General features: G+C 43.3%; 1 protein-coding gene and 1 long non-coding RNA gene across 3 annotated transcripts in view; one reads left to right on the top strand and one right to left on the bottom strand.

The window, feature by feature from the left end:
- LOC124011612 (lysine-specific demethylase 6A-like) overlaps nucleotides 1-10,419 on the top strand; it is a 50,791-nt gene extending 40,372 nt beyond the window's left edge. For both annotated transcript variants that reach the window (XM_046325065.1, XM_046325064.1), the window contains 7 exons: nucleotides 71-219; nucleotides 732-846; nucleotides 1,687-1,874; nucleotides 2,059-2,200; nucleotides 3,779-3,905; nucleotides 8,222-8,398; nucleotides 8,608-10,419. In XM_046325065.1, the coding sequence (XP_046181021.1) occupies nucleotides 71-219; nucleotides 732-846; nucleotides 1,687-1,874; nucleotides 2,059-2,200; nucleotides 3,779-3,905; nucleotides 8,222-8,398; nucleotides 8,608-8,634 (925 nt within the window). In that variant the 3' untranslated portion in view covers nucleotides 8,635-10,419. The remainder of the gene's footprint in view (nucleotides 1-70; nucleotides 220-731; nucleotides 847-1,686; nucleotides 1,875-2,058; nucleotides 2,201-3,778; nucleotides 3,906-8,221; nucleotides 8,399-8,607) is intronic.
- A 9,000-nt stretch (nucleotides 10,420-19,419) lies between these two features.
- LOC124010760 lies at nucleotides 19,420-21,507 on the bottom strand. Its single transcript, XR_006834484.1, has 3 exons — nucleotides 21,094-21,507; nucleotides 19,687-19,842; nucleotides 19,420-19,565 (listed from the first exon to the last, which is right to left on the bottom strand). It is a non-coding gene; the product is annotated as an uncharacterized LOC124010760 (long non-coding RNA).
- Between the last annotated feature and the right edge of the window lie 2,631 nt (nucleotides 21,508-24,138).

Here is a 24,138-nt window from a genome sequence, read left to right as displayed (position 1 = left end):
CATTGGTCACAAAATTCTGCTAAACCGCATTGCCGCCTCTGAACACACCCCCTTTCTCCTCGTCCCCCAGGTGGAAGCTACAGCTGCAGGAGTTAAGTAAGCTGCCTGCGTTCGCCAGGGTGGTGTCTGCTGGCAATCTGCTCAGCCACGTAGGACACACCATCCTGGGCATGAACACTGTACAGCTCTACATGAAGGTCCCCGGCAGCAGGATACCAGGTAGATGCACACACACACACTGTACATATTAGGCAAGGACACGGTACAGCGATACAATTTTATAGGACAAGCTGTTGCAGTTTCTAGTGCTTTTTTATATTGATACTTATGAGTTACAAAGACAGACTGTTAAAGATGCACTATGCAGAAATCCCTCTACAATTTCCTGGTTGAAATTCTAATAGTTTGCCTAATTCACTTTGTGCCAAGACAAGCATGTACAGTGTAGAGAATAATTAAACCGCTGTGAAATATATTTTCCATAACCAAGAATATTGTATTTTCAGCTGTTTTAAAACTGGTGTACAAAACTGAAAGTAAGAGGCAAAACCCAAAGTTAAGAATGGGAAGCATGGAAGTTTCTCAGAGATCTAGCGCGTTCTAGACTTGCTTTCAATGAGAATGACAGATCTAGAAATAACATTTCTATGTGGTTTTCTTTGGGGGGGGGGTCGTCCCAAACATGACATAATACAGTTCTAACTCGGTATTGCTTTGTCTCTGTGGTCCAGGTCATCAGGAACACAATAACTTCTGCTCTGTCAACATCAACATCGGCCCTGGGGACTGTGAGTGGTTTGCTGTGCCAGAACCCTACTGGGGAGTGATGAGCAACTTCTGTGAAAAGTAAGGACCGAACAACCATAGAGGCTAGTGATAATACATTATAAAAAAGTGATGTCAGTGAATGAGAAATGGGGCGGGGGGGGGGGGGGGGGTCTTCGAGAACAGCAGAGAACAGAAAAGGAACGACGTCAGATGGGGTGTCAAGATGAGGGTCGGTTTCTTTTGTGGCTCGCTTTGAACACGAAGAGCAAACTGTCTGAATGAAAAAGGAGTGATTCAGGGAGATATTGAGTGAAAGGAAGGAAAGGAGCTGAATTGAATCCAGGAATGAGGGCATTAATGAAACAAGGGAGATCTAACTAACCCATCTCTTCTCTCTGGCCTTCCACAACAAAACTATTTGGATTTTAAATACAGATAATATAAGGAATGGCCCAGAAGACAGAAAAGACTGAAATTAGATGGTCTTTAATACAAGTCCTAATTCCACATCTCTTACAGAAATGAGAAAATACTGAAAAGAAATACCCCCTTGCTCTTTTCCTCCCCCTCACTCTTTTCCTCCCCCTCGCTCTTCCTCCCCCTCGCTCTTTCCTCCCCCTCGCTCTTTCCTCCCCCTCGCTCTTTCCTCCCCTCGCTCTTTCCTCCCCTTGCTCTTCCTCCCCTTGCTCCCCTCGCTCTTTACTCCCCTCGCTCTTTCCTCCCCCGCTCTTTCCTCCCCCTCGCTCTTTCCTCCCCCTCGCTCTTTCCTCCCCTCGCTCTTTCCTCCCCTCGCTCTTTCCTCCCCTCGCTCTTTCCTCCCCTCGCTCTTTCCTCCCCTCGCTCTTTCCTCCCCTCGATCTTTCCTCCCCCTCGCTCTTTACTCCCCCTCGCTCTTTTCCTCCCCTCGCTCTCCATCAGAAACAACATCAACTTCCTGATGGGTTCGTGGTGGCCCAACCTGGAGGACCTGTATGAGGCAGATGTGCCTGTCTACCGGTTCATCCAGCGGCCAGGGGACCTGGTGTGGCTCAACACTGGCACCGTCCACTGGGTCCAGGCCATCGGCTGGTGCAACAACATCGCCTGGAACGTAGGACCCCTCAGTGGTAAGCCTCTGATGCAGCTTTTGTTTGCTCCTTCGGTTACTGTAAAAACACTTAGTAATTTAAAAAAATAATTATTTATGAATACAATAATACATGGATATTATCTCTTAGTGATAGTTGACACCAGAATCAGTTTGTCAGCTGTTTCTAGACCTGTAAAGTGTTAATTTCACAACATCCACAGCCCACCAGTACAAGCTGGCTGTGGAGCGTTACGAGTGGAACAAGCTCCAGAGCGTCAAGTCCCATGTCCCCATGGTGCACCTCTCCTGGAACATGGCCCGCAACATCAAGGTGTCCGACCACAAGCTCTTCCAGATGATCAAGTACGTCACTGTCTTTTACAGTTTAGTTTCACCCTGTGAGCATCTCTCCTGCCACATGTTACAACTGTGTGTCCAGTCTGTCATGAGGGGTGGAGAGTGACACAGGGATGCAAACTAGTCTCCTCTCAGCGAAATACGGCAAAATAGGTGACCTATGTTATTCGTATAGATCCGATGAAGGGCTGGTGCTTTGGATCACAACTGGCTGTAAGTGAACGAGTGATGTGCGTTAGGCGCAATACTGGCTGTATCCAAGGCTCAGCCAATCATTCACATCAACGGAATGCAGCGCAGCACATGACTGAAGAGAGAAGAGACGATCAATTTGCTAGTTAGAGAATCAGTGCGCGCTCTGGAAAGACAGCAGTAGGGTGCAAAGGCAGTTTGCCAGTTACAGTAGCGCATCCCTGAACCATAACGAAGAGGTAGGTGAGAGGTTTGACCACGGAGACGGGGTGAGAAGGTGAGGAAGCGTATTTCATGAGCTGCAACCGAAAAACAACTGGAGTTTGGAAAGTTTTTGAGGTGAGGGAGAAAGTGGGGTGGATCAATAATTGTAAGCATTATTAAATATCTTTCTGTGGTAGCTGGATCGAATTCACCGTTAGCTAGCCAGAAAAATGTTGAGCAACATTAGCCAACTTAACTGATTAAATAATTGAGTTTTTTCTGTTGAAAATTTGCTGCCTAATGAAGTCCGATAGCTAGCTAGATGAGCTAACGTTAGTAACCTAACCAATTCGCTATAGTATTAACTGGTATATGACTCCTTGCAGTGGATAAAGAGGTATGCCAGGTGTTACACTCTGCCTGAAAGAGATCAATTATGTCAACAAAGGGTATCATGCTCTGCTGGTACATTGTAGAACAATGTCCACAGGCAGAAAGTGTACAATGTAATAACGTGCAGTGTAGCCCAAAGATGATGATTTTGTTGTTGTATTTGACAGTAAAACTTTAGTGTGAGTGAGGGGGAATATTACATTTTTTTTACTCAGTGAACGTCATTTATGTACAAATGTTGCCTTGTGCACTTGATCGTCTACTAGACTGGCCACTATATTAGAGCAAAAATAGAATGCCTGTTTCATTCTATTTCTACATTGGTTTTTTCCCACGTGCAATATTTAGGTGTGTGTGTGTGTGGTCACAAGCGTTCTATTATAAAGGCTGTCATGGCTAACTGCAATATTAGTGCATTGTTTTTTTCCCTCAAGACTTCGAGTGTCATTTGCAGTAAAGTCTAGGCAACAAATAATATTGGATTGCTTTCCTTACATTTTTTTGCTGTGAGTTAGGTTCACATTAAACACTTTATTTTACACACAGACTGATTGTTATTTTGCTGTTTAATTAGTTAAAACCAGCATTTCCCCCTAGCAAGGATTTTTTTTGCTTGTCTCAGTGCAACAACAAAAAAAGTGTTACCTTTTTGTGCCCTCAGCAGTTTGCATCCCTGAATAGAGGGCTTCAGATTGGATGATGACGTGCATATTGATGACGTGGCTGCTGGGAAACGTAACCTTAAAACGTGTAGGTGTCTGGGTTTCTTTAAATGTCATGGTGTGATTGATGTAGGTACTGCCTGCTGAGGACTCTGAAGCAGTGTCAGTCGGTGAAGGAGGCTCTAGCCGCGGCAGGGAAGGAGACGGTACTGCAGGGCAGGAACAGGGATGAGCCTGCGCACTACTGCACCATCTGTGAGGTACGTCAGGGGCTCCGGCCCATTTCAACCCCTTGTCCCTTACCCAAGCTGCTACTCCACACAGTCATTACATTGTCAGTATTGCTAGGTTTGTTTTGAGTAACTGACAGTAATGTTCTGGTTGACGATGGAGAAATTGATTACAGTCCATGACTATCATGTGAGTAACTGACAGGATTATGTGTTGACGACTGAGTAAATGACCGTTTTTGACTTGTGTGTGTTGGTTGACTGTTACGTGTGTGTGTGTGTGTGTGTGTGTGTGTGTGTGTGTGTGTGTGTGTGTGTGTGTGTGTGTGTGTGTGTGTGTGTGTGTGTGTGTGTGTGTGTGTGCGTTGACTGTATTACAGATAGGAATGGGCATTTTACATGTTTTGACTGTTCATATTTTTTTTCAGTACTCAAATGGGGGGGAAAGCACTTATCTATTTGCAAACAGTGAACAACAATGCCTAATATCATAACCATTACAGATAACGAGTCCTAATTGCTAAATTGCCTTCTAATTATTCAGTGAATAAATGCCATTTAAGATGAGTTTTAACTGTAATATTAACAGTTTATATTATATTGTGGAACAGTCTTCGAAAAAGTATTAACCTCAACAATGTGGCGCTTGCTTGTAGAATGGCATAGCCTTGTTTTGTTAATTTAGCAGACAACCCTCTTCTTTCCCGCCCGCTTATCAGTCAAGACACCTACACTACATGACCAAAAGTATGTGGACGCCTGCTCATCGGCTATCTCATTCCAAAATCATGGGCATTAATATGGAGTTGCTTCCATTCAGCCACGAGCCTCAGTGAGGTCAGGCGATTGGACCTGGCTCGCAGTCGGTGTTCCAATTAATCCAGGGCTTTGTGCAGGCCTATCAAGTTCTTCCACATCGATCCCGATAAACCATTTCTGTATGGAACTCGCTTTGTGCACGGGGGCATTGTCATGTTGAAACAGGAAAGGGCATTCCCCAAACTGTTGCCACAAAGTTGGAAGCATAGAATAGTCTAGAATGTAGAATAGTCTTAATGCATAGAATAGTCTTAATGCTGTAGCATTAAGATTTCCCTTCACTGGAACTAAGGGGCCTAGCCCGAACCATGAAAAGCAACCCCAGACCATTATTCCTCCGCCACCAAACTTTACAGTTGGCACTATGCATTCGGGCAGGTAGCATTCTCCTGGCATCTGCCAAACCCAGATTTGTCCGTCAGACTACCAGATGGTGAAGCGTGATTTATCACTCCAGAGAACGTGTTTCCACTGCTCCAGAGTCGAATGGCGGCTAGCTTTACACCACTCTAGCCGACGCTTGGCATTGCGCATGGTCATCTTAACTTGTGTGCATTTCCTCAGCCATGGAAACCCATTTCATGAAGCTCCAGATGAGCACAATAACTGTTAACGTAGCTTCCAGAGGTCATTTGGACGTTGGTAGTGAGTGTTGCAACAGACAATTTTTACGAGCTTCAGCACACGGTCCCGTTCTGAGCTTGTGTCCTACCACTTCGCAGCGGAGCCGTTGTTGCTCCAAAATGTTTTCACTTCACAATAACAGCCCTTACAGTTGACCGAGGCAGCACAAGCAGGGCAGAAATTTGACGAACTGACTTGTTGGAACTGACTTGTTTGGCCATGTGTATTTTATAGTTATTATTTTTGTATTAAACAGAACAGAATAGTGCGAATTGCGTCTTGCGTCTGGAACAGTTATTCTCAGGGATCAATTTAAACGGGGCTCAATTTGGCCAGTTAGGGTTACAGGCCCAAACCTTTTGGATATACAGAAGTTCTATTTAGTTATTATGCCTGTTCTTTGGAATGTTTTTAATGGGTTAAAAGTTCTCCATTGAACACAGCATGGGGATGCATTATGGCCAGGACATCTGTTTGGTGATTAGGCCTAGGCTTAATGATTCTGATAAATGTCTTGATCAAAGTCATGTTTTTAGTGTGGAACCTGTCTATGTTTAGGGGGTAATAGAGTTGAATAACCAATTCTAGCAGTTTGCAAGGTAGGGTTGTCATCAATGTTAGTTACCACAGCCACAAAGTCATACACCCTTCCTGTTTCTACAATTTAGTTTTGTAAAATCTCTTTTTAAACCTTTATCCCGAACCACACTGTTAACCTTTTGCCTAACCTTAAGCACATTTTTGTTTGTGGGACACAGCCCCTATATGGAAAGATAAGACTCACAAACATGGTGTTCTCCATTTTGCTTTTCAGACCCCAAAATCATCTTGACTCGTCTGAAGTCTGTACAGCCGATTATTCCAACTTCTGTCTGTAGCCCATCAGTTTCTTGCAACCTTCCGGTTACTAGTCCAACGCTCTAACCACTAGGGTACTCTGCCGCCCCGATATGACCCCTCTGTGGAAAGGTTTTGCTCTAGGATGCCCACAGGCCTCACAAGACTTAACTGAAGGTGCCCCGATACCAGTTGAAAAAATTAATGGAAGTATATATGGAGACAGTTTAGTGCCAAAAAGAAGGGTTTAAATAAATATATATATATATTTTATTGACAGATCTTATCTCTCAGATATAGGACAGACACGACAGTACAAACTCCATTGGGTTTATTTTGGGGAACTGTTCCATGTAGTGAATCTGTTATTCATTGTGTTTGTATGGGCTATATATCTTTCGCTCTCTCACACTACCGGTCCATGTTTTTGAAAGAAAAGCACACTTTTTTTTGCCCTTTAAAATAACATCAAATTGATCAGAAATACAGTGTAGACATTGTTAATGACTATTGTAGCTGGAAACTACTTTTTTTAAATGGAATATCTACGTAGGCGTACAGAGGCCCATTATCAGCAACCATCACTCCTGTGTTCCAATGGCACGTTGTGTTAGCTAATCCAAGTTTATAATTTTAAAAGGCTAATGGATCATTAGGAAACCCTTTTTGCATTTGTGTTAGCACAGCTGAAAACTGTTGTTCTGATTAAAGAAGCAATAAAACTGGCAGCCTTTAGACTAGTTGAGTATCTGGAGCATCAGCATTTGTGGGTTTAATTACAGGCTCAAAATGGCCAGAAACAAAGAACTTCTTCTGAAAATCGTCAGTCAATTCTTGTTCTGAGAAATCAAGGTTATTCCATGTGAGAAATTGCCAAGAAACTGAAGATCTCGTACAACGCTGTGTACTACTCCCTTCACAGAACAGTGCAAACTGGCCCTAACCAGAATAGAAAGAGGAGTGGGAGGCCACGGTACACAACTGAACAAGAGGACAAGTACATTTAGTGTCTAGTTTGAGAAAGACGCCTCATAAGTCCTCAACTGGCAGCTTCATTAAATAGTACCCGCAAAACACCAGTCTCAACATCAACAGTGAAGGAAGAGGTGACTCCGGGATGCTGGCCTTCTAGGCAGAGTAGCAAAGAAAAAGCCAGGTCTCAGACTAGCCAATAAAACTAAAATATTAAGATGGGCAAAAGAACACACTGGACACAGGAAGATTGGAAAAAGTGTTATGGACAGACAAATCTAAATTTGTGTTAAGCTCACAAAGAAGAACATTCGTGAGACGCAGAAAACATGAAGATACAAGAGGAGTGCTTGACGCCATCTCAAGCATGGTGGAGACAAACTGATGGTCTGGGGGTGCTTTGGTGGTGGTAAAGAATTGTACAGGGTTGAATGGATCTTGAAAGGAAGACTCGCTCCATTTTGCCATGCCATACCCTGTGGACTGCGCTTCATTGGAGACCATTTCCTCCAACAGAATAACAATCTAAAGCACAGCTCCAAACAATGCAAGAACTATTTAGGGAAGAAGCAGTCAGCTGGTATTCTGTCTATAATGGTGTAGCCAGCAAAGTCACCGGATCTCAACCCTATTGAGCTGCTTGACCTTATGGTACGTAAGAAGTGCCCATCAAGCCAATCTAACTTGTGGGAGGTGCTTCAGGAAGCATGGTGTGAAATCTCTTCAGATTACCTCAACAAATTGACAACTAGAATGCCAAAGCAAATGGAGGATTCTTTGACGAAAGCAAAGTTTGAAGGAGTTAATTAATAACCTTATTTATAACCTTGTCAACATCTTGACTATTTCCTTATCATTTTGCAACTCATTTCATATATATTTTAATGGAAAACGAGGGAATTTAAGTGACCCCAAACTGTTGAACGGTAGTATGTATGTTAATTCTACTTCAAGGGGTGTTAAAAATTCTAAATGAATCCCGGCTTACAGGGATATGACTGAACAGCTTCAAGGTGGAGTTTACACCTCAGGTCCACTAATCTATTACTCATGCCCATTCCTAGTTGCTGACGTGTTGGTTGACTGTGTTCCAGGTGGAGGTGTTTAACCTGCTGTTTGTGCGGAGCGAGCTCCTCTCCAGGAAGCAGAAGCAGTACGTGGTTCACTGCCAGGACTGTGCCCGGAAAGGCAGCGCCGAGCTGGACAACTTTGTGGTTGTAGAGAAACACCGGATGGATGATCTCATGCAGGTCTACGACCAGTTCACACTAGTAAGTCACACTTTGATTTGGCTCTATTGACATTGTTGGGATGTACAGAGATCCTATTAAAGGACTACTTCCTCATTTGATTGGTATATTGGCCAGTGTTTGTCAAAGAGTTCCATGTGCATTTCAATAAATGGAATTCTATAAAATACCTTTTTTTTGTTTCCTGTTTCATGCGCTGAATCGGTATTGAACTCCCTCTTTCTCGCCAGGCCCCTCTGCATTCATCTTCATCTTGACATTAGACATCCCTTCAGCTTCTCTGGGGCGACCAAGCATTACAGGATCTTTCATTTCAAAGGAAAAATGGACCATTTCTGATATTCAGGAAAGTCGAGACAGTCTCCACAGCGACGGCTGGAGGCAGCAGCGGCTGCGTGTGTCTATGCAACCTGTAAAGTGCGCCGTGTCAACCCCCCTCTTCCCCCTGGGGGGCGCCAGAGAGCGCACTTCCCAACACAGGACTCCCCCTTGTAACAATGGTTCAGCTCTTTTTAATGGAGGACTTAATCCAAAAACATATGGGAAAGGGGTGGGAATTATTATTGAGTGAAGATGTTTTGTAGATATTGTATCTGTCACAACTGGCAACACCACCCTAAAAGACTACTGACTGGACAACCTGTTCTCTCTTTTTTTAAATTCTGTTAACAGGCTGAGATGTGATCCCTTTGTTTTCCTGAATTCTCCAGGTGTTTTCCTTCCCTCTAAGGAGCACTAGCCTAACTGGTCTTTTTCTATGGTAGATAGTAATTTTAAGACTCTTTGGATGGCAAAATCTACAAAAAAATTGTAATGTGAAGAGTTTAGGTGATTGTCTTTTTAATTTTTTTTTACAGCTTTTATGTTTTATCTTTGTTATTTTGGAGCTATGACGTTCAGTTTTTGGTTGTTTATTAGGTTTTTAAAAAAAGAGGAAAAATGTTGGGGAAAATCAATAGCCAAGTCACAAAGAAAAATGGGTTGCACATTGACCTAAAGGAGAATTTAGCTTTTTTTATAACCAAATGTTTTTGATGTAAATGGCATGTTTATTGAAGGGTTCAGACAGTTGCCATTTCACTTGGATTTGAGAAACTTACCACCAGCGATTGAATTCCTTCATCCTCGTTGTGCAGTATGTGGGCTCTGAAAAATGAACAATGGCTCCAAAAACACCCCAATATGTCCTTTTTGAAATGGAAACACTGTGTACAGATGTCATCATACTGAACTTTATCCGCAACGTTATATTCCATTCTGTTGCGACTCAAGCGATACCTCCGTTCATTCTACAGGTCACAGCCAAAATACTTGCGTAAATGAGGGGTACAAAGTATATTGAAAGGAGATGCTTCCACACGCTTGTAGAATCGATGCCAAGGTGCATTGAAGCTGTTCTGGCTTGTTGTCCCAACACCCTATTAAGAGGCTTTATGTTGGTGTTTCCTTTATTTTGGCAGTTACCTGTAGCTGCAGTCTACACGGAGAATGAAACCGCTGGATATGGGACATCTTGAGACGCACACGATGGAATATAGCACTGCGGAGTGACACAATTTCAAAGACCCGCATCATGTTTTTTTCAGGGCCCCCATACTGCACAACGAGGATGAGGAAATGATTCGCTGGTTGTTAAGTTTCTCAAACAAGTGAAATCGCATACAAATGTGGACTGCTATAACATGCCATTTACATCAAAATACAGATTTGGTTGTTTAAAAAGAGCTAACTACTCCTTTTAAGGAATAAAGTTTGATTTGTGATTTTTGTTATGTTTCTAATCTTGATGTAAATTTACACTATTTATAAATACATATTTATTGCTTGAAAATATTTGTTGATGGAATGCTGTTATTTTTTTCCAGAGTACCTGCCATTAAATTTGAAGGAGTTTTGTCATTTTAACACAACTCCTCATACATTTTCTATATATAAATAAAACTGCTTAGCAAGCGTTGTACAGAAACTGACATTTAAAATTGTTTTATTGTTTTGAAGAATGTTTTATGATGAGTCATTAAACACAATTGTCAAATAATTAATGGATGTAATTGCTTTCACCAGTGTGTGCGTACAGTGTGTCTGCAGAAATAATTAATGGTTTTGCATTCATTTATTTTGTGCTGCAGTGTTTCAACGTCTAAGACTATGTACATTTCAAGACCACAGTGAACAAGGGAACCTAATAAAATGTTCTTTCTAGACAAAACAGGGCCCAATCCAAATACAGCTGACCACAACTCTGCTTCTAGAACTTGTATTTTATTTGATGATACACAATCAGTCACACGGTCTCTGAATTGGGAGAAAATACTTACGAGAGATTAAGTGACAAGTGAGAGTGATTATTTGAGTAGGGCCTAAAACCCAGCAGACAATGTAGCTGTAGAATCAACCACACAGAATTCTACACTGTATGCCAGGTCAACAACCTACCAGCAAACTGAACTAAAGATGGCTGTATGTAAATTTAGAATACAAGCGATACTAAATCACAGTACATGGAATTGATACATGAAGAACATGGCAGCCATCAGCGACCCAGTAGCCAGATGTAGCTGCTGACTGCCCCACAGGATCTACACTGACTACTGAGCAGCTGACAGACACCGACACGGCTGCCCACAAGGACCCAAAATTGCCAACCTTGCTTAGCACAGTCCAAGCGAAGACGGCCGTCACTGGGTTAGCACTGAATACCTGGGAGCTTGTGACTTATTTAAACACATTCAGCAGAGGATCACTAGTAATCTAATAATGCCTTGTTAAGGGTGTGTCTGTTTTTAGCCTCTGAGATGGAGTACTGCGTGTTAAGACCCCTGCAGTAAGTAATCCTGACTGGGCCCCAAAGGGAGTTTTTCTGCAAGGTGCAGCCAGTCTGTATAGCAGCGTCATCATCCGGTCCAGGCAGCTTCATACCTATGCAGTGAACAGAGAAGAGGGGTCAGTTGCATAGAACTGACATGCAGTCAATGGATCAGTTGACCACATCTCTTCCAGGTTAATAGTTCCTGTTTTATTATTATACTGAGGACTTCTAGTTGGAGGGAGATTGATTCTCCTTTAATCAGCCTGTTGTGACGTGGAAGCAGAAGATCAAAGGGAATCTGGTGGCCTTGGATTGAAGAGAATGGAAAGTCAAACAGGGGAGTGAAGTTCTACCCCACCTTAACCTAACAGCAATCCCCAGGTTATAGTGATAAACCCTGTTCTTTCCCCACACATGTAGCCCCTCCCCCACATGTGTTTGTGCAGTGTGACTTGATTTTATGGTGTCGGAGTGAATTTTACACATGCTATAGGTCGCACTAGGAGGGAGATTATGCAATATGATGCCCTGGACCTCAAAGCCAGTTCCCCTCTAATCAGGGACACGAGGTGTTCCCTAGACATTTATGCTCTGAACTGCTGATTGAATCAGTATGACACTGATCCAGGTGCAGTTGTTAAGTAGACTAGTCACTAGAGTGACAAAGCACTTTTCCATGACACCACTGAACCTGGCTGGCCCATAGAGATTGATAGAGGACTCATCTTTATATCTGTGCCATTATAGCACCTGTGACAGCTTGGGTAGCGCCATTGAGGTTACAACCCATAGGAATCCCCACCCAGTTTACTACTTGACTACTTTAAAAAGGTGGATGATGGCAATGTCCATAATGAGTCCTCTATCTACCTCTATGGGGTGGCCTCCTCTATTACTGTCTCTCTTTGGTTGAAATCTTGAGGCCCAGGTAAGGGAATTGGGTGGTCAACTGCCATATCTGGGTATAAAGACACAACAGTCAGGCGTGTGTGTTTGTGTGTTGAGGGACTATCACTTGGGCTAGGATTCAATACGATCGCGCCAGTAGAGCGCTGCCGACAATCCATGTTAAACGCTGCAGATGTTGACTCAATCTGAAAGGACCTTGAAATGTCAAGACAAACTTAACTGCTATCCACTGACTTCTCTGTTTCCCCCTCTGACCTGCCTGGCTATAATGGACAGAGCAGACAACACCAAGGCCTCGATTCAATCAGATCAAGCGTTAAACAGCGATTGCAGACACCCGCATAGCAGATGTTTTGGCGGTGTTGGAAGTGGAACTGGGTTGAAGCCCTCAAATCGGTGAACAGCTGCTCTTGCGTTAATTGTCACGAAGCCACATCCACGCGTTAGAAATTCAGAATGAGAACATTTAGGCTCTTTAGAAATTACGCTCAAATTGAAAAATCATTGAATGTAATACACAATCCAGTGTTCAAACTTGTAAAGAAGGCTGCATGGGATTTCTGTTAATGCGACTCTGTTCAGCCAATGGCAACGTTCGCTTCTGGTATAACGCCAGGAGCCGCTTGTGGATTTGACAGCTCCACCACCGACACCGCCAAAACAACCGCTATGCAGATGTCGGCCAAAGCGGATCTGATTGAATAGAGCACTAAATGAATAGTCAAGTCCACCATGAGATGGATCATGTGACCCGCAGGCTTCTTAGGATGGAGGCTTTAAATGCTAGTTTCATTTACAATCAGTTCTGCAAACGCAGTCTATGGCTAGGTTCCTACTACCCATGATGATTGAATTCTCCGAGACCTCCCCTTGTCCTAGAGATTGGTGGGAAAGGTAGGGGCAGCAGGTGACAGACAGAGGAGACTCCCTGGCTCGTCTGCAGTCAGGTAGACAGGAAACTAGCGGGGCATGATAAGATGTTGAAGAGTTAGCAGAACTCCAACACTGAATATGTCTTTCCACCACCACTAACCAACAGTCATGGCCCACTTCACTCCACTGTGAGAGCTGGCGACTTGAGAGGTATTTGAAAAGAGAGAAGCAACTTTTCTCCAGGGTAAGTGTGAGCTGTGCCCTTAATGGCCTCTGTTTCCCCCTCTCCTTCCCGTTTCCCCCTCTCCTTCCCGTTTCCCCCTCTCCTTCCTGGTTCCTCTCTGGCCGTGTTGCAGACAGGTGGCCTTGACTGCTAATTTTAGCCCTGTTCATTGTCCCGATGGGGTTCTCACAGCTATGGGCCTGCAATCAACCAACTGGTTTAGTGTGTGAGCTGGGGTTAGTCGGACAACTCTCTTCATACACACACGCACACCAACACACTCACCTTCATCATCTCTGACTCATTCATTCATCCTGACTTCTACAACTAACATGCTGTAGTTTGATTGGCTCCTGTCCCCAGCCAATGCCAGGTCTCTCTCATGAACCCATTGATAAAGTCAGGGTCCTATAGAACATGGCACATGCTGTTCCTCCAGAGGCCAAGTCCATTCATACATAACACAGCCATATGCTCAGAGGGTGTACGAGTGACACCAAGCCCTAAACATTACCATACATAACACAGCCTTATGCTCAGAGGGTGTACGAGTGACCCCAAACCCTAAACATTACCATACATAAACAGCCTAAACATTACCCCAATAAACATTACCATACATAACACAGCCTTATGCTCAGAGGGTGTACGAGTGACCCCAAGCCCTAAACATTACCATACATAACACAGCCTTATGCTCAGAGGGTGTACGAGTGACACCAAGCCCTAAACATTACCATACATTACAATAGTTACAACCACATGCACACACACACTGCTGCTCACATGAGAGAGACCTGTACAACTAGTAAAACATCTGACGGATACACACGATGACACACACTCACCCCAACAGGTTTTGTACTCACTGTGATTGATCTGTGTGATTCCCAGACCCCTGGCATCTCTTTCAGTCCAGCTTCATATCTCTCTCTCTCTCTCTCAACCTCTCTCTCTATCTCTTCCTCTCCTCTCCGGAGAACAAGAGAGGGGGCAGGGAGGGGGAAAGAGAGGGGGGTGGAAGAAGAAAGAGAGAGATTCCATGTGAAACAGCATTCCAGTGTTTTCAATAAGTAATGAGCTGTAGATGTGTCAGTCTTGAGGCAGGGCCCAGTGTTCTCTATTTCTTTCTACTTGTCTGTTCTTTGGCTCTTTTCTCACCTGTGTTCATCGTGTACTTCTCATATCCTATATTTCTCAGTCTTATCTCTCAATGAATCCACATACTTCAGTATGCATGTGTGACAGAAAGTCACTCAGTCACGCAGTGTGACATGGAGATGGCAGACTTCAGGTAGCATTAGGGGGCTGGGCTTTCTCAGTCAACGACTGGTCCGGAGGCGCTAGAAACTCTGACATATATGTGAATGGGGAGGCTTGGAAGAGGACACTCATTGAGAAAAACTAGGGGAGTTGGTTTTCCGTGTAGCAACTGACCCAGAGAAAGTGCCATGAAAAGAATAATGGTGCCATGATCTCAAGTACAGAGCAAATCATATTGTGTTGCATCGGACTCTTGATCATTCATTGTGTCAGTGTTAAAATCAAATAAATGAATACAATTCATCTAGGTGGTTTTCCATTGGTTCTTCATATGCTACGTTTCTGCAGTGTGTTGCCATGGAAACCTGGAGCCAAGGGTACTTGGCTGTTCAAAGTGGAGGAGTTATGTGCGTGTAAACAGTTAAACACTGACCCTATGGGGAGGGAAACAGTTAAACACTGACCCTATGGGGAGGGAAACAGTTAAACACTGTCCACATGGGGAGGGAAACAGTTAAACACTGTCCCTATGGGGAGGGACACAGTTAAACACTGGCCCTATGGGGAGGGAAACAGTTAAACACTGGTCCTATCTGGAGGGAAACAGTTAAACACTGACCCTATGGGGAGGGAAACAGTTAAACACTGCTCCTATGGGGAGGGAAACAGTTAAACACTGGTCCTATCTGGAGGGAAACAGTTAAACACTGCCCCTATGGGGAGGGAAACAGTTAAACAGTGAAACAGTTAAACACTGGTCCTATCTGAGGGAAACAGTTAAACACTGCCCCAGTTAAACACTGGGGAGGGAAACAGTTAAACACTGCCCCTATGGGGAGGGAAACAGTTAAACACTGCCCCTATGGGGAGGGAAACAGTTAAACACTGCCCCTATGGGGAGGGAAACAGTTAAACACTGCACACATGGACACTCACTAGTCCTCTCACACAAGTCATCCACCTCAAACATCTGACAAACACACGTACAGTACAGGAGATACTGTCGCCTGCACATCACTAACTGTAACACACATCCACAAGTCTACACACACACACCAAACGCACCACAAGTTCTCCTCTTTTCATTGCAACATGAAATGTTGAGGAATGTGTGGTAGACTAGTCATTCCAATCTGATGTGGGTGCTGAGAGCTGATAGAATCCCACTTCAGGATCGGTTGCTCATTGGAATAATTGTCATTTGTGAGTGGGCGATTGCTTTTGTAGGCAGGCGTCGAAGAGTGGACAATCTCAGATGATTTTATGCTAATCCAGCACCACCATTACTGCTCTAACCATAGTAAACTCTGGTAGACATATGCCTTTTATGCTACACTATTATATTCATTACTGATATCTATTTACGTGTGTCTCATATTTTCATTTCTGCATTTATCTACTTGAAATATTTGGGGAAGCGTAGGCAGTGGTGGGAAAAGTACCTAGTCAGTTGTCCAACAATGTATTCAACTGAAATGTGTCTTCCATCAGAGAGGTGGGGGGGGACTGCCTTAATCGACATCCACGTCTTCAGCGCCCGGGGAACAGTTGGTTAACTGCCTTGTTCAGGGGCAGAAAGGCAGATTCGATACAGCAATCTTCTGGTTACTGGCCCAATGCTCTAACCACTAACTGTCATACTTGAGTTAAAAGTAAAGATACCGCAATAGAAAATGACTCAAATAAAAATGAACGTCACCCAGTAAAATACCACTTGAGTAAAAGTCTGAAAGTATTTAGTTTAAAATATACTTAAGTATCAAAAGTAAATGTAATTGCTAAAATATACTTTCAATTATATAATTAAAAATTCCGTATATTAACCAAATGGCATGATTTTCTTGTTTTTTACATTTAAGGATAGCCAGGGGCACACTTCAACACTCAGACATGATTTACAAACAAAGTATTTGTGTTTAGTGAGTCCTCCAGATCAGAGGCAGTAGGGATGACCAGAGTTGTTCTCTGTTTAGTGAGTCCTCCAGATCAGAGGCAGTAGGGATGACCAGAGTTGTTCTCTGTTTAGTGAGTCCTCCAGATCAGAGGCAGTAGGGATGACCAGAGTTGTTCTGTTGATAAGTGCGTAAATTGGACCATTTTCCTGTCCTGCTAAGAACTCAAAATGTAACCAGTACTTTTGGGTGTCAGGGAAAATGTAGGGAGTAAAAAGTACATTATTTTGCTTTAGGAATGTAGTGAAGTAAAAGGTAAAAGTTGTTAAAAATATAAATAGTAAAGTACCGATATCCCAAAAAACAACTTAAGTAAAAAATACATTAAAGTACTACTTAAGTACTTTACACCACTGAGCATAGGCTAACTGGCAATATGCTTTGATAAAATGTCAATTTTGTCTACCTTCTTTATGACAGTGGATAGTTGGAATATTTAGGAGATTCCATTGTCAGGTACTTTGACCCTTAGCGAAACCATTGTACAGGTGTTGAATCTTAATTTGACCACCCCGTTGTCGCAGGAAATGCAAACATGTAGTGTGTTCACGGTTTAAAATACTTCTGAAGTTTGTATCAACACCTACAAACATGTCCTTTAATTATAATCCACACAATAATTTAAATGTCCTGTTGCTGCAGGATTATTTTCCTGTTCTGAGAAACTGGTCAAATTAATAACCTACACCTGTAGCTCCGTAGCCTACCATACCTCTCCACCTGTTGGAAAGGATTGGAAAAAAACAGGCCAGAAATCCAAACTAACCTATAACTGTGAACACATTTTACATTAGGCTCAGGCTATATCTACAATGTTGCAGTGCAAACAAAGAAATGTGCTGGTGGTAGCATAATCATGTGCCTTTTTCTATTTCTTTAAAAGACTGACCTTTGAGTGAAAGAAACAGTAGTTTTGGTGAGAGTGCGAGTAGCCTAGTTAGTCTTAGTCATCTGACTACTTTCCCTTGGACACTGGGCTGTCAGTCAGCATATCCATCAGCATAGAGAGTATCATGTGAAGACGAAACAACATGTCAGCAACCCAAATGCCGTTTAGAACTAATGAGGAAGCCGAGAAATGTGTGTAGTCCTTTCAGAACATGCCTCATTCTTCCTTCTGGCCCCTTCTCTCCCTCTTTTCAGTCATGGGTTCTCCCCTAGGTAATCGTCATTCCAAAATACACAAGAATTCCCCCTCTCCTCACATACCACCCCTCCAACCTAGACTCAGGGGTAGATGTAACATAGTAAATGAACATACGAGATGCTCATATTAGTATAAGTATTAATTTGTGGAAGTCCATCATCCATTTCGTACATGTTATGATTTACAATTCGTATGATATGTTACGAATTTGCAATACGTATGATGTTACGAATTCCAATTTGTTGTGGCTAACGTTAACTAGGTGGCTAACGTTAACTAGGTGGCTAACGTTAGCTAGGCTATGGGTTAAAGTTAGGGTTAAAAGAAAAACCACTAATTCCTATCATTTACAGTGCTAAACCATATATTTTGTGAACAAATATTTATTTTTATCGTTATAATAAGGTTGGTAGCAACATGTGAAAATCGTTGTAGAAATCTGCTGCAGCTCAAGTCAACTACAAAACCCACAATACAATCCTCTCTTTTTTGCTGGCTGGCTAGCTATCTAGCTAGCAAACGTAGCTACACACAATAATACCAAAGTCAATATCAGCATGTGAAGTAGCTAGTTGGCTGTAAAATAGCCTAAACAAACTGCACTATCAATTTAGGAGACTACAGTGTCACCATGTTCAACCTGCAGATCGATGTGCCTCACAGAGTGGAGTCTGACATTCACAATGGCCATGCAATGGCACCATGCAATGCACCCTGGACTGAAGAGACAGACAATGTGGTGGACCCTCTGTTAAATTACAAATTTCTCAAGGTAGGAATACTGTAATGGCTCATTCAAGAGAAGACAAGCTCCCGCGTTGACATCGAACTGTATTGAAATCGGACATGTACATTAGACGTTTTCACAATCCAAAAGTTGTATTCTTATTAACTTCCAGTGTTGTGAGAGCAGCTTTAACACAATGCTACGTCATACCGGCCTAATTTCTACCTGCTAGAATGGCAATAGCTCAGATACACATGAAAACATGAAATGACCCCAGGAATGGATAGAACATCACACAGAAATGGGCAAATTTTTCCTTTAAGGTTAGGGTTAGGAGTTAGGTTAAAGGCTTTGGGTTAGCTAACATGCTAAGTAGTTGCAAAGTAGCTATAAAGTAGTAAGTAGTTGCAAAGTTGCTAATTAGCTAAATTGCTAAAGTTGTCCGTGATGAGATTCGAACACACAACCTTTGTTGCTAGACACCCATGATGAGATTCGAACGCAACCATTGCGATGAACCTTTGGGTTTGTGTTATACCACCCTCCTTTCATTTTTGCATTAAGTAACCTTCTATCTTATATAACCATACCAAACTTAACATATACTAATTTGAGTATTAATATGTTCAAACTTAAAATATTCTGATTTGAGTGTTGATATGTTACGTCTAGTCTATGAGACCAGGCTGTCCATTCTCTCCTCCAAAAGGCAAAAAAAAAACAGTTAACTCCAGAAACCTTTCTCAAAACCAGTTTCGTTTAACATTATGGTTGGTTCACGGTTCTATGTTAAAATAGACATTAGTCATTTAGTTAATGAGCGACCGTTGTGTTTATAAAGGAGATCAAAACGCTAGGCGCATTCCAGTGATCTGGAGCCAACTTCGTCCGACCGTGAGACCCTGGCTGCGCCAAGCCGCGAGACCACACACACCGGACCACAACTTGTCCCATAATTCTGCAGTAGCCTATCTATAGCTTCGTTATAGCATTGCCTTAACAACTTTAATGATAACGTAGAATATTGAATAATACAACTTTCATCAGTTTAATTTACAGAATAAACAAATGTGATAAGCGCATTGGAATGTGGCATTCTATTTTGCCCTGCAAGCAAACATTATATAACATTCTTTTCAGAACAACCAGATTTCAGAAAATCTAGCCATTATTCTCACCACTAAAGTAGCTCAACCCCTAAGCAAAAGAAAACATTTTATCCCTTCAACCAGCCTACCTTTTGTGACTGCATGTGTTGAACGGTCCACGTCGAGTTGTAGCTGATCTGAGAAAACATTGAGAAACAAACCGACATCTGTTTCCAAGAAGTGGACAGGAAAGTTCTTACAAACGCGTAAAAAGTGCATTATCGAGAATGTAGCCAAGGCTACCTCATGATGTCTTACCAATATCCTCTCATCTTCTCCTCGTGTCGATTCCCCGTCCATATCCTTAGCCTGCCTGCCATGCGCCTCGAGGGTTTTCTTTTATGGACCGCACACCAAGGCTATGGGTCGGAAGTGCCGCGCTTCGCAATGCCTTCCGCGTAGGCAAGTTGGTGCCTATCCACAGAAGACATACATTCTCCATAATTACCGCTGATCTCATTGTCTACGGCAAACACTTCCGAAACCCCCCAGGCCAGTCGTGGGAGGGGTCTCTTGTAGGTCAATATAGGCTTAACCAATGTCACAATCAAATGTGTTTTTCATGCCATGGTTGGTTATTCGACATCTGATAATGAAGACGGACACAGACGGTTCATCGAGACTGTGAGTATACTGTCGCAAGTAAATGACACACCGATTGCTTCAATTCAATTAGAAATTGAAAATCAAAGAAGTCAAAAAGGTAATGCGAGTCAACATCTCAGAAATTGACTGGGAGAGAGAGAGAGAGTGATAATTATTTGTGTGGTCAATCTGCATTTGTAAAATCATTTCTTGTGTGAGTGGCAGACTACTTGTTATTTATTCCCCCTAACACACCTGCTCTTTCACTGCCAAGTCTAAACCCACAGACACTCGTAAAGAAATACAAAAAAGACACCAAACATTCTAAGGTGGCAAAACTCTGCTATAAGGAACACTAACGTGAAATCTACTTAGACAAGTCTAAAAAAGGCTATATCAACCACCTATCTTGGGCCCCACCCTCTTCAGCCTTCACCATACCCCCAACACACACACCTGCACTCTCACGCCTCTCCCAATATCATTGCTTCCGAAAGAAATGTTCGGGAACAAATCATAAGTGAACACACAGGCGCGCGCACACACACACACACACACACACACACACACACACACACACACACACACACACACACACACACACACACACACACACACACACACACACACACACACACACACACACACACACACACACACACACACACACACACACACGCGCGCGCACGCGCACACACACACACACACGCGCACGCGCACACAGGCACACGCACAAACACCCTCTTTTTCCTTAGCAGCTGTTGTCAATGGTAAATGATTCCTTCTCCTTCATCTCAACAAGACTGGAGACATTGGTAAGGCAAATATCCTTATCACATTTCTACAACATGATCGGTAGAGCTCATTTTGAAAGAGTACTGTAAGCAGAACAGTACTGATAGGATTTCAGCGTAATCAGCAGCGTGACTGTTTGACTGCAGAGCAATATCTAGGCAAATTTAACACAGCTGTAGCTGTGAGTCGTCTGCAGTGCTCCAAATACAAAGACACACATATACAACCACATACAGTATGCACACACACACAGACACACGCACAGCTGAGATAGTGAGTTCTTACCTGTGCACATGGTCCAGACAGTGTCTGCTCAGAACACTCCGAACAACGTGCTCTGGCTCCTCTCTGTCTCTCTCTGTCTCTCTCTCTCTCTCTGTCTCTCTCTTTCTCGCTCTCTCTCTGTCTCTCTCTTTCTCTCTCTCTCTCTGTCCCTCTCTCTCTCTGTCTCTCTCTTTCTCGCTCTCTCTGTCTCTCTTTCTCGCTCTCTTCACAATGTCGTTTTTTGTCTTAGTCTTGTTTTGCATATTTTTTCTGTTATTATTTATCTTCTCTCTCTTTTCTCCATTCACTGGTCACCTTTCTTTCATTATCTGATCTTCAATTCTCTCTATTTTTTAATCTCTCCGTCTCACTCTCTCTCTACAACAGTCTATGGAAACCTGTTGTGGCAATCTCTCTCTCTCTCTCTCTCTCTCTCTCTCTCTCTCTCTCTCTCTCTCTCTCTCTCTCTCTCTCTGCAGTAACCTACAGAGTATAGGTGTTGTTCTCTGTCTGTCTGTCCATCTGTTGGTCAGTCTGTCTGTGAGCATTGTCTGTTGTGGCAGTCCCAGTCCATACTGATCAATGGGCTAGCTGCAAGCAAGCTTAACTACCTAGCGCCTCCCACCCTCAGCTTAACACTCCCGAGCGTGTGTGTCGGCGCGTGCGTGTCTGCGTGTGTGTGTGTGAGAGTGAGGAGGCTTCCTTCCCACACACTGCTTTCCAGAGCTTTTAGCCCCCACAGTGCCTACCCAGAAAACACCCGCCAGCTGACCACTCCATACCCCACGCAAAGCACTCCAGCGCCGACACACACACACAATTCACATCTTAGTATTGAACGTCATTACCCATTTCCCTTCCTTCATCAGCTATTATATTGACAGCCTTGTGACTAGGAAGATGTGTTCTTAATTCAGGCCTTGTATGGACACAGAGACTAGCTATAACCCTTATATAACAGCCACAGTATCTTTCTGCTCCATCCACTATCTGAGCAACAGCAACCAGCACACAATCAATGGGAATTATTTAACCTCAAGAGTCACAAGGGTCAAATCTAATTAGAATGAATTAACCAGCAGTTTGGGGAGAAATCCATGGATCAGAAGACCTGCTGTGCCTCGACCCAACCCAAACGGGTGAAACTAGACCAATGTTATTGAAGCTACTCTAGATGTAAGGACTCCAATGTTTTTCTGTGTAGCCTACAGTATGTGACAATTGTATGGATAAAGACAGAGTAACTCACTTATGTAATGAAAGTATGCGTTATCGAGTCCCTGTGCGGTGTAGCTTGAAACATCTCACTGAATGTTTTAGCAATATTCCCAGAGAGTGGCTGGCTCACACCATAGTCATTTACATTCAGGTAATGTATTGGTGTCTAAAGGGATCAAATCTGGATGGGTGGAAAATATACACTTCTTCACCGGAATATGAAAACAGACTGACTGTTAGAGAGAGATCGAGAGAGGGAGAGAGAGAGTATGATGGAGAGAGAGAGAGTATGATGGAGAGAGAGGGGGGGAGAGAGAGAGAGAGTATGATGGAGAGAGAGAGAGGGGAGAGAGAGAGAGGGAGAGAGAGAGTATGATGGAGAGAGAGAGAGTATGATGGAGAGAGAGGGGGAGAGAGAGAGAGAGTATGATGGAGAGAGAGAGAGGGGGAGAGAGAGAGAGGGAGAGAGAGAGTATGATGGAGAGAGAGAGAGTATGATGGAGAGAGAGGGGGAGAGAGAGAGAGAGTATGATGGAGAGAGAGAGAGTATGATGGAGAGAGGGGGGGAGAGTATGATGAGAGAGAGGGGGAAAGAGAGAGAGAGGGGGGGAGGGAGAGAGAGAGGGGGGGGAAAGAGAGATAGAAAGGGGGGGAGAGGCTATTAGACAGTTAAGTCACTCAGAATTTACAATTAATTCCATTTCAAATCACCGCTGTGAAGGAAAGAGTACTCTCTAAGAGGTAGTTGTTGGGCACTGGGCAAAATGAGAAGAGGACTGTTGCCATGTGTTTAGGGAGAATGCTTTGCATGTAAGCACAGAACATTGACAGAGCCCAACAAGAACCCATATTAGACAGTATCATTTTTGGGGCTTGTTAATATTGCCCCGTATTAATTACACCATCCCTGTTGTGTCTCTGGCTTGGTGTGTAGGTGTTTCAAAATGAAGGGCAAACACGGAACCAGATTCACCATGTCCTGCTGTGTCATGCATAACCTCAAACTTTACTGCTGAACTAGATGTGCAGCCTTTTATAAAGACGGAGGGTCTGTTCACTCTCTTATGTCTTCTCTACATCTGGACTATGGTTCATGATGATTCATTATTCGATTTTAATATCATTTTCCAAAAACAGTCAATTCAATACAGGACTAGCTGTATATTAATAGTCCTTCTAGAGATTCTGCAGTGTCATGATTGGAAGAATTTGACCGATTTAGTACAATTCCTACCATTCTCGGGAGGTTGTCCATTTCTGAAGAGAACATTGTATTTTGCAACTGCAATAGACAACTCTGCCAATCATTCCAATGTTTTCTTTTCTGCGGCAAAGCTTGGAGAGTCTTGTTGAGGGCAGCCTCCCTCTTTACAAAAAACAGTCAGCGACAGTTAGTGAAACAATAGAAGACAAGAGAGGACACACTTCCCACACCGGCACACAAAGTACACAATAATATAGACGAGGTGGCTGGAACACTCATCCTGCTGGAACACTCATCCTGCTGGAACACTCATCCTGCTGGAACATTCATCCTGCTGGAACATTCATCCTGCTAGAACATTCATCCTGCTGGAACACTCATCCTGCTGGAACACTCATCCTGTTGGAACATTCATCCTGCTGGAACACTCATCCTGCTGGAACATTCATCCTGCTGGAACACTCATCCTGCTGGAACACTCATCCTGCTGGAATATTCATCCTGCTGGAACACTCATCCTGCTGGGTGAGCTGGAACATTCATCCTACTGGTTTTAGGTGGGCTGGTATTTTTTCTGCAGGCATTTTGGTGGACGCCCCGGGCGGGTGGCGAATCCTGTTCCTCTTGCTGAGTGGTCAGCCTCT

This window comes from Oncorhynchus gorbuscha, linkage group LG23, assembly GCF_021184085.1.
Source record: "Oncorhynchus gorbuscha isolate QuinsamMale2020 ecotype Even-year linkage group LG23, OgorEven_v1.0, whole genome shotgun sequence".
Lineage (NCBI taxonomy): Eukaryota > Metazoa > Chordata > Actinopteri > Salmoniformes > Salmonidae > Oncorhynchus > Oncorhynchus gorbuscha.
The sequence above is the reverse complement of the archived record's forward strand: the minus strand, read 5'-3'. Positions and strand labels throughout refer to the sequence as shown.